Source organism: Borostomias antarcticus, assembly GCF_949987555.1.
Source record: "Borostomias antarcticus genome assembly, chromosome: 5".
NCBI lineage: Eukaryota > Metazoa > Chordata > Actinopteri > Stomiiformes > Stomiidae > Borostomias > Borostomias antarcticus.
This window is the reverse complement of record NC_140238.1, coordinates 23,749,490-23,760,498: the sequence shown is the minus strand read 5'-3', so window position 1 is coordinate 23,760,498 and position 11,009 is coordinate 23,749,490. Positions and strand designations below refer to the sequence as shown.

At 43.9% G+C, this 11,009-nt stretch overlaps 1 protein-coding gene across 4 annotated transcripts; it reads left to right on the top strand.

Annotated features, from left to right (window-relative positions):
• The first annotated feature begins 911 nt into the window (after window positions 1–911).
• Window positions 912–10,854, top strand: glyr1 (glyoxylate reductase 1 homolog (Arabidopsis)). Of its 4 annotated transcripts, XM_084439169.1 has the most exons (16): window positions 912–1,002; window positions 1,626–1,662; window positions 1,801–1,880; window positions 1,978–2,116; window positions 2,310–2,420; window positions 3,283–3,360; window positions 4,015–4,068; window positions 4,991–5,041; window positions 5,619–5,689; window positions 5,964–6,063; window positions 6,295–6,405; window positions 6,803–6,904; window positions 7,046–7,208; window positions 7,662–7,841; window positions 8,116–8,240; window positions 8,995–10,854. In XM_084439169.1, exons 1-16 carry the CDS (start codon window positions 965–967, stop codon window positions 9,067–9,069), a joined length of 1,515 nt encoding a protein of 504 aa, XP_084295295.1. In that variant the 5' UTR covers window positions 912–964; the 3' UTR covers window positions 9,070–10,854. The 4 variants fall into 4 exon arrangements, with proteins under 4 accessions (XP_084295295.1, XP_084295297.1, XP_084295296.1 ...); XM_084439171.1 differs by lacking the exon at window positions 3,283–3,360; XM_084439170.1 differs by lacking the exon at window positions 4,015–4,068.
• Window positions 10,855–11,009: the final 155 nt, after the last annotated feature.

Below are 11,009 nucleotides of genomic sequence, written 5' to 3'. Positions count from 1 at the left end.
CAGATACAGTTTAAATGCCTAAACGTATGGCTCTGGTTATCGGTGAGGGCAGGTTTAGGCTATGGTAACATTTTAAATGGTAGGGAAGGGTTATCTATCCCTGATATGAGCTTGAATTTCTTACACTGGGTACAGGGGTAGAGGAATATATATCTGTTTTGCTGTGGAAGAATTATACACACTTAGGAATAATGAACCTTATTCAATATGCTATGTGCTACTGTTAAACGTTCTCTGCTATCTGTTCTATATGCCCGATTTAGGCTAATAAAAAGTGTCTCATGTCAATGTGAACAACAATGTCCTGGTCATTTGTTTACTTGAGAATGAATATTAGGCCTACAACTACACCTCAGGCAATTCAACTGGGCCTGACATATAGCCTACAGAAAGGTTATATTCAACTGGGACATGGCTCTGGTCAAAACATATTTTGTTTTACAAACAAAAACTAAGAAAAAACGTATTGCATAGAATCCTCTACTTGTAGAGAGGCTTTAACAGAGACAGCATACACATTTTTGTCTTACAACGGCTAGCAAGGTCATAGGCCTGCATCAAATCGTGACCGCAGAAGGTTACAGTAGCCTAGCTACTTCAGAATAATAACAATTAATCCAGGATTTTGATAAAATAACAAAATCCTCTCTGCAGACAGAGAATGCAATCTTGTTATGCAAGAGCATTAATTAATTTACCTATAATCTTGTGCACCATTACGTGTCCTGATATAAATATGAATCTGATTCTGAATCTTCATGAAGCTACGACCTGGTTCATGTTAATTGGTGCAAAACACGACATCAACACAGAAACTAGTGGCTGGTGTTGGTCTTTCTAGTGGAGTCGGATGTATTAGAGTGGAGTGTAGCGGAGTTTGTGTGGATGGTCATGTGTCCTGGTGGGCGTGCTCTCTCGCCCGTCTCTCTCTCAATTCAGTGCGTCGTTTCAGCAGAGTTGTAAGATGGCGACTGTACATCTGAGAATCGGGGATCTGGTTTGGTGAGATAAGACTTTTAACCTTTGTACAACGTTTCTATTTCATCATTACTACAAAGCCGTGTCGCGTCAGGTGTTTTCATATGCTCTGTTGTATCAGAGCGGAGAACTATGGCGAAATAATAGCATACTGGGTTGACGATTGCAACCCAAACAAATGCAGATAGCTAGCGACCCTGGCTAGTGATAGCTAAGCAGAGTAGGGGCAGCAGGTTAGCTCGTTAGCACTAGCTAACTGGCTAGCTAGCACTAGCTACTAGCATTCTTGCCGCACCCAGAAGGAAAACCGGACGCAACTTAATTTTCGGAATATCAAGTCATGTGGTTTCACCCTGGTGAAACGCCATAGTGTCTTACTGCACATTCACATCGTGGGTGGGTGTTGTGGGTCGAGGTAGCTAACTTACAGGAGTAGTTTCTACTTAGCTTAGCTAACTTAGCTAGCTAGCTAAACCAGACGCATCTAGCTAGATAGCCAACAGTTATCATCTCAAGCGGCGAGCTTCCTTGTTCGCAGCAGCTTAGGCCAGCCAGATTAGTTTTTTTTATTTTATTTATCTGGACGATGGGAAAAGTGTCAAACGATTCTTAACCAAACGTGTGAATCTTTTTGCAACAATTTTTAGGGGAAAGCTTGGCCGCTACCCACCGTGGCCAGGAAAGGTAAGATGGGTCCATATATTTACAAATACATCGTCATTCGTTTTAGAGATGGTGGCACCGTGAGATTTGGCATGAAAATCTCGGACCCTTTAATGCGTGGCTAATTGGTCCTATGTGCTCTGTTTTCTCTGTGACCAGGTTGTCAGCCCTCCGAAGGATCTGAAAAAACCAAGAGGCAAAAAATGTCATTTTGTGAAATTCTTTGGAACTGAAGATCAGTAAGTAAAAGCGCAACCAGAACACCACTGACCAGCTCACATAGTCCTTAACCCTCAGTGTGTGGTTCCTACTCTTAACCATGCTTATTCTGTCCAGTGCCTGGATCAAAGTGGAACAGCTGAAGCCGTACCACCCCCACAAAGAGGAGATGATCAAGATCAACAAAGGCAAGCGCTTCCAGCAGGCCGTGGACGCAGTCGAGGACTTCCTGAAGAAAGCCAAGGGGAAGGAACAGGTGATGACCCCCCCCCCCCAGAGCCTCTAGCAGGACCAACATGGTTGTTGTAGCCTGCCTGGTCCAGGTTGTAATTGGATTAGCAGACCAATGAAATACTGAGCTCGAGGCATTCGTTTTCACAGAAGCAGGTCTGGTGCAGGCACCATAGTGAATAATTTGAGTGACGCTGACCGTGCAAGCTCTGTTGCAGAACTCTGAGAGCAAAGCAGAGTCCAAAGGGAAGAAGCCTCCCTCCAAACCTCTGAAGATCCTGGAGGAGGATGACGAGGACCTTAGCGCCCTGAAGGACCCTTCTGAGAAGGTTAGTTCTGGGAGACTGAAGCAAACAACATTGTTTTTGTGCAAACAATCAGTGTTGCGTTTAGTGTGTGTGGGGGGGTGTTTATCACTCTCATAATGGCTGAAACACTAAGCCAAGCCCGTCCCAGCTGTGTAGCGTATTGGTGTATAGTATTCACTCCCCAAGGTTAGAAAGTTTGACCTCCAGAATCCCCTGAGCTTGTCAGAGAAAGTTTGACCCCCAGAATTCCTTGAACTTGAACTGAAACATCACAAAATAGGACGCAGATGAATAGTGAAGAACATGGAAGTTTGAGCAGCGATTCCTTTCTAATACAGGCTAACCCTCTGTTCTGTTCAGCCTCTAACATTGGCCTCTGGTATTGAACAGAGATTGGCAGATGAGCACAGATCAGATCAGCTGAGGGCCCCAGAGATGCTGGTTAAAAGAGCACGACCATGAGGCTTTCCTGAAACCCCATTTGTGTCAGCACCTGCTGTGTTTCCCCATGTTTCCAGCATCTCCAAACCTGCCGTCCTGTGACTGTCACATGAGAGTAATAATGTCCATTCCTGGCCATGTATGCTCTCCCCCTAGGCCACCCTAAGTAGTGCCTAGGTTTTTGTCATGGTTCAGGCTATCCCCCAGTCACTCCTTCCTAGTGCACAGGATGCAGCTTCTCGCTACTTTGGCAGGTGTAGTTGTAGTCAACCTGGCAGGTGTAGTTGTAGTCAACCTGGCAGGTGTAGTTGTAGTCAACCTGGCAGGTGTAGTTGTAGTCAACCTGGCAGGTGTAGTTGTAGTCAACATGGCAGGGGTGGTTGTAGTCAGCCTGGCCGCCCATGTGAATCCGAAGGTGAATGTGTGTCTCTCTCCCCTGAAGGACCTAACAGACTCTGACCCTGAGCCGTCCACGGTTGAGAGGCTGGGGGCGGCACCGGGATTCAAATGGGAGAGCAGTGTAGGTGAACCACTTCCCAGCCTGCCTTGCTCTCTTCCCTCACCTCAACCCTCTGGCTTCCTGCTCACCACCGCAGTTGACCTGCACACATTTTCTCCTACCTGATAACCGCAGTTTACATGGATTGTTTTCTGCAAGGGAGATGCTAGAGCAGTGTTCACCAACTCTAGTCCTGGAGAGAGGCGGGGTGCTCATCTTACTGAGTCTGCTCTCCTCACTTTCACACCTTGTTAAAATAAATCCACTAACCGTCCCGTTAGTAAATCACAGCTAGAGCTTGAGTAAAAGCTTCCAGGACCAGGGTTGGTGACTACTACTGTAATAGGTCTATTACACGCTGACTGATTTGAGCATTGGTAAAAGAAGGCGACATGACTTGATGTTACTATTATACCAAAATTACAAAAGCTTGGTGTATCCTACAGGGAATCTAGTTTTATTTTTTTGATACTCAGGCTCCATATTGTATTATTAGCTACATATTTTGTTGTTAGCTACATCTCAAGTATTTTAATACGTATAAGCTGTACATATGTTCAGCCTAGAGGTGTTATGCTGCGATGCAGTTGTAGAATCTTGCTAGTTGCACATGAACTCACTGTCTATCAGAGATGAAGGAAGAATAGTTTCCAATTGAACTCTTTTCCATTGTAGCCAGTAAAGGATGACCCCCATTTCCATCACTTCCTGCTCAGCCAGTCTGAGAAGGTAAGAGGGAACGTTTGCCGAGCGTTTTTGCCTTTTGGGGTTTGTCACTGCACACTGCGCCTGTGAACTGTTAGAAACAGAGATTGGTGAAGACCTGTTGCTTGCAGTAGGCTAATTAACCTTTACCTCTCTCTCTCCCCATGGATTGCTTATGTTATGTATGGCTTTTGTTCATGTTTTCCAGATTGTCCCTAGGCTATTGGTACTATTTCCACTGCTACTACCTGTACAGTTGAAAACATAAATCTTGTTAGTGTAATTAGTTGACGTGTCTGCTAGAAGCAGTGTTCTGTAACCCCCCCCCCCTCACCCCCCCTTTCTTTCTCTTGCATGTATTTCCTTAGTTCCCTGCTTCCCCTGTTCAATGTGCATTTACTGACCGTACAGTGCAATTATAGCACAAACTAATGACATGAGACGCACAGAACCATGCGGCAACAAACTCTCAGCTTTAGAACTCCTTGCCTTATTTAAGACGCTGTCTCCAATCTCTCTGTCTCTTGTAAACGCACGGCCCCCACATGAAACTGTAACAGCGTGTGGTGAGACTTAACAATTCCAAACAGTCCTCTTGTTTCATCCTACAGATACTCAGCACACACAGTTACCTGGAACAGCAGCTTACAGCCTCTACACCCCCAGACAACAACAACTCTGTTATCCAGCTTAGGGTTAGCTGTATTTTCACTGAAAAGACTAGCTGTATTTTCAGTGAAAATAAAGTATTAATTTCAGCTCAACACCAAATTGCTACCAATCAATGAGAAGCGATAGTAGGCCATGTGTGCTACATACTAACTTATCTTCACTAATCTAGCTGTTAGCGGGAGCACTGATTAGTCTGTTCATTCAGGTTGGCATAAGGAGGTCGGTTCTTGTTTGTGAATAAATCGGCAGCTAATTAACCCTTCTCTGTCCACAGCCCGCCTCGTCGTTGGAGCCCATTAGCAAACGCCTGAAGATCATCGAAGAGGTAAAGTAGTCTGTATGTTCACCCCCACCTCCCCCCCTAAAAAAACAGTCCATCGTTTGAGGCATCAACAGGAACTCTGATGAAGTATTCTGCTGCCGTCTCTCATAGAGGAAATTGTGTTATTTTGATGCTTCTGTTTTGTGTGGCTTTGTAACTTGGTTTATGACTTCCTTACAAAAAGGAGCATATGGATTTGTAACTTTGTGCACTTTACATATCACCTGGGCCATTTTTATTAATCTGTAATGGTACACAAGTGTTTTTATCACCTGAAAGGTTCTGTAATGGTACACAGAAAGTGTTTTTAATATCATCTGAAAGGTTCTATAATCATACACACCGTATTGGCTCTTTTATATAACATTTTCGCTACATTGCCTGGTTTTCTTGTCACAAGACTACTTGATGAGCATGTTGCTTGTACTTTGTTCTAGAATGAATGAGTGTGCGGATGCGATGGTCATGTTGTTTACAGAAATATGATGGTCATGTTGTTTACAGATGAATGTGTGCATATGATGGTCATGTTGTTGTTTACAGATGAGTGGGAATATGATGGCCATGTTGTTGTTTACAGGACACAACGACATCTATCCAGGCAGCAGACAGCACTGCCATCAATGGCAGCATCACCCCCACGGATAAGCGGTAGGTAGGCAGGCTGGGCAGATGGGATCTGCAGGGCACATTACTCATCACCGGTCAGAGACATGGCATTTCAGACTATTCTGAAACATCCTAATCGTTGAGGCTGCTTGATGTGATTCTCACCAGAATGTTTTAGTGTGTCCTGCTGAAGAAGCTGTAAGTGTACTGCGTACACGAACGCTTAAAGACACTGCGTCTAAAATGGTATCGGTTTACCCCGCCCCCTTCTGTCTGTCACGTGAACAGTCTTTTTTTCCACGTTTCTGTCCAATAGGATAGGGTTCCTGGGGCTAGGACTCATGGGTAGTGGAATAGTGTCAAACCTGTTGAAGATGGGCCATGTGGTCACAGTGTGGAATCGCACTGCAGAGAAGGTACTATAAGACAATACACTAAACCTTTAACTCTATTAAGACAGCGCACTAAACTCCAAAAAGTTGTTCCTTAATTACACACATTTTAAATTTGTAAATTGCGGAAACAAAACTTGTTATTTTGCTGTCACCTTCATTCCCTTCCATGTTATGGCATAGGTCAACTCTTGCCCTGCGGCCAGGGATTGGTTCTAAATGTGACATACTTCCTGTTGTTTGCCTGCCCGGCAGTGTGACCTGTTCATCCAGGAGGGGGCCAGGTTAGGGCGGACCCCTGCCGAGGTGGTCTCCATGTGTGAAATCACCTTCTCCTGCGTCTCCGACCCCAAGGCCGCCAGAGATGTAAGTAACATCTGTGCACATCAGCCTGTGAACTGGAGAGGGCTGCTTTCAAGGTTCCTTTATTTGTCACATGTAACTGTGAAATGTTGCTGCTGGCTCCAAGATAATACCCGATATAAACTCTAACACTCCAAATCACAAATTTACAAATAATGAAAATTACTTAAGTTTACTAATTAACATTCATTAAATAATAAGTACCTTTCTATACAGTATGAGATGGATTATGTATGTGCTATAAGATATGATAAGTACATGCTATAGATAGGGGGGGGGGGGGGGGGGCGACGCCTTGTCATGCAAAGTGCTCTCTGTTCATTGAGTAGAGAATGTAGTCTGACAAAAGGATTTGTGCTTAAATCCCTCCCCCCTCCCCCCCCCCCCCCCCCCCCCACAGTTGGTGCTGGGTCCCAGCGGTGTGCTGCAGGGCATCAGGCCAGGGAAATGTTATGTAGAGATGTCCACTGTTGACCCAGAGACCATCACAGAGCTGTCTCAGGTACCCCCCACACACACACAAACACACACACAAACACGCTGCATTAATGCACCAGATTCACCTCATTTGTCTTTGGTTACTCCTCAACTGTAGTGGTATGATTGTTTCTGATTGGCTCCTCCGTGTCCCTCCTGTAACCAGGTGATCACGTCGCGGGGGGGGCGTTTCCTGGAGGCGCCGGTGGCGGGCAGCCAGCAGCTGTCCAACGACGGGATGCTGGTCATCGTGGCGGCCGGGGACCGCACAGTCTATGAAGACTGCAGCAGCTGCTTCCAGGCCATGGGCAAGACCTCCTTCTTCCTGGGTAGGTGTCCGGCTCTTATGCAGCATTCCTTTTGTATCGGAGCTCTGGATTTGGCGCCCAGGATGACGTCACATTCCAGTTGAATGTGTTCCAGAAACAAAACGGGAAAACCCACTTTTGCCCCATCTTTGTAGTTCTAGCCAATTTAACCAATGTTAGCAATACCAGTTGATAACAACGAACTATGCTATATTGCGCATACGAACTTCATAGCAACATTGTCCACTGATAGACATTGGACAGTACTGTGTGTTCGACTGATTTCATGAGACACAAATAAGACAGAAGCGCTAATAATTGTGATTATTGCGATGTATTGATGACGACTTTGACTTCGAACCCGGGAATCCTGACGTATCCGATACAAAAGGAACGCAGCATTACACTCCCGATGTGTCCTTCCCACGCGTGTGTGTGTATGGGGCGACTCAGCTAAAGGGTGTGTTCTCCTAGGCGAGGCGGGCAACGCGGCCAGGATGATGCTGATCCTCAACATGGTGCAGGGCAGTTTCATGGCAACCATCGCCGAGGGGCTGACCCTGGCCCAGGCCACCGGCCAATCGCAGCAGACGTTTCTGGACATCCTCTGCCAGGGGCAGATGGCGAGCACCTTCCTGGACCAGAAATGCCAAAGTGAGTCAGCAGCCAAACTACGCCTTCTGTTGCAAACATTTTTTTTTTATGTAGTAGGATGAAGATTGAAGTGTAAACGTGTTGGTTTGGGTGTGAGATTGTAGAGAGAGTGGGGGAGGCGACAGCTCCAGGTATCAGGTTGTAGTTTGGAATGTAAAACGTCATCTTCACACAATCAGTTTCCTGTTCACTCTCATTTCCCAGAAAATGGAATCCAATCCTTCCATTTAATCTCCTCTGGGTTTGGACTTATATTTGTGCCCGTTCCTTTCAGATATTTTACAAGGCAACTTCAAGCCAGACTATTACCTTAAACATATTCAGAAGGACCTGCGGCTCGCCATCTCCATGGGCGACACCGCCAACCACCCCACTCCAATGGCCGCCGCAGCCAACGAGGTAAGCTGCTGGACTCTAGATGGCATTCTTCCAGATTCCAAAAAGAGTAAAGTGTTTCACCTGCAGTCATTCCTGTCTGATGGTAGCTGGTTGTTGAATGAAGACATGAGAGAGATACTCTTGTATATTCAACATGGTGTTGTAATTGTCAGAGGGGTTTGTATAAGGCCATCTTTATTTGAGTGTATGATGGAAGTTCACTTGGGATTTTATAGGATAGTGTTACATATAACACATTTGTAAAACGGTTAGTTCTGGTTCTTGATTCTGATTGGCTGGAAGCCGTGTTAAAATACTTTGTAACACACCTGGGACCAGATCATTCCATTTTCAGTATTAACACGCCTCCCATTTGATAAAATGCATTGTAGTTGTTGTTGCTTGGCAACCCTTTTGTTAGGGGAACTATTTTGCTCGGCGGAATTGAGGGAATGATGCTTCGTTTTGAATAAATCTTAATATTTTACATTGCTGTGTGTTTATTTTACACTAATAGATGTAGTAACCGTTGTATAAAAGCAATAAACCACTCGAGGCCGTGTGTTATAGTGATTTTATAACAGCTAGGGGGATTTTAGGCACTCCGCGTCGTGCCTAACAACGCCCCCTAGCTGTTATAAAATCACTAACACACGGCCTCTCGTGGTTTATTGCTTAAGTACAACACACCTAATTCTAACTCATCTGCGTGAGGGTATTTAAGTGGTGTCTACCGTAGGAGGTTGTGTTCTCCTGACCATCTGTCTATGTACAGGTCTACAAGAGGGCGAAGGCGTTGGACCAGTCAGACAACGACATGTCGGCCGTCTACAGAGCCTACATTCACTAAACCTGAAAATGGGACCCGTCACCAATCCCTGGACCACAGTTCTTTAACCCCTTTTTTTTTTACTCTTTCTTTTAAGTTTCTTTAACATTTTTTTTTGCCTGGCACCATAATGTTCCTATTCCCCTTACATAATGGGAAGTTAGCCAAGGTTGAGCATTGCACTGACAGAGAAAAGATTTTGCTACAAGAATGCTCGAAAGCAGGTTGTAGAAGACCTTGTGAACGGTGGTCAGTTAATCTGATGATAAAGTAATGCAGTGTGTAAGGATTTGGAATACATGCATACAGGAAGGTGTGCAGGTAAGGATTTGGAATACGGCCTGTGGTATCCCTGGCGGCTTCTCAAGGTGTGCAGGTCATGGATTGATTTGCATATTATTTATCATTCACTTTACATATTATTAGATAATCTAATTCTTTGTGTGAACTTTTGTTAAATGTCCAGAATTCCATGAACTATAATGCTGATGATATATCTAAAAGAAAGAAAAGGCTAGAGAAGCACCAAGAAAATGTCACTGCATTGCCTTAATATTGTACCCTTCCAGTCTGGGAATGATGTATTTATTTATTTTCAGTTCTCTAAATCTTTGGTGCAGTTTGGCCATCACTTGTTTTCATTTCTCAGTGGTCTTTTTATTGGTGGGGCAGGCTCTGTGTCAGGTTAGGCCTAGAAGGATTTTCAATGGCCTTAAAATTCAGTTACTAGTTTAAAGTTCTTGTTGGGACTTGAGGTCATCATGTAGCTTCAATGGTCTAACTTTTAACCAAGTTCATTGTTAATGCTTTTATTTTGATAATGAGTCACATAAGGGTAAAAGGTTATTTCTAAGCTGTCCTGCTAGTCATTGTACCGCTGTTTCTCCTTTGAGTCAATAAGACATTATTTATTGCAGTTGTATTCAAGATATAATAGGTGTAAAGAGGAGTCTAGAGTAGTGGTCGAGTAGTGAAGCTCACTCCCCTGATATAAATATCAGTAACAGGCGAGCTCAGAAAAACATAGCTTCGAATCCCACCCTGGGCAATCCCTGAACAGGGGTCAAATGAACAAGTGACACAACAAAAACACAACACAGCGAAATTAAGTACGGCACATGGACACAGTTAAAATATACATTTCCCTTGTAGTGCAAGTTACTACTCCCAGCGATTTGTAATGACCATAGAGTACATGACATGCCATGGGGAAAGTAGGAGGTATGAGTGTAGTGATAAACTGTATAAAGAGAATAAAAGGCCCTTATACTCATCTGCTGGCTGAAAACCCTGTCCTACAATGATTATAGGTTGGATCTGCTTTATTTTTGAAGTTGTATTGATGAGTAATTGTACACCTGTTTGACTTGTCACAAAATGGAAAATGTCTGCTTCACATATTGAAGTAATTTTGCCCATCCCATATTTAAAATTTATTTTCCAAACTGATGTGAATGAAGTTTTAGTTTTGTAGAAAATACTACTCAGCATAGTGTAAAGGAGTGTTTTTAAGAAACATTCAAACAAATTAAATGTAAATAGCCCAGCTAGTTGCGTGGGGTTTCTATAAATACATATGGGGTAATATAAAAGTTATTTCGGTTACTCTTCAGACTGTCTATAATCTAATGTCTGGAGATCGTTCCGTTATGTAAGAAGTGGCTTATACAACCAGGCTCATAATGGTGAGAAAATGACAATGACTCGATCCCATTTTGTGTAAGGAGGGTAAAATTGTGGATTTGGGATATTTATGATTTTGTGTACATGTGGAAATGTCAAGGCTTTTGTGCAGTTTAATAAATCCTCTCCTGATTTGAGACATGGTCATTTATACCTTTTATTTATGATTATCAATGACACGTGGGAGGTTTCAGTAACTTCAATAGCATTATTACAGAAAGTTACATCCATTCCCTGTTACAATGCACTGCAAACGCATCCTTACCTTCTCCCTTTAG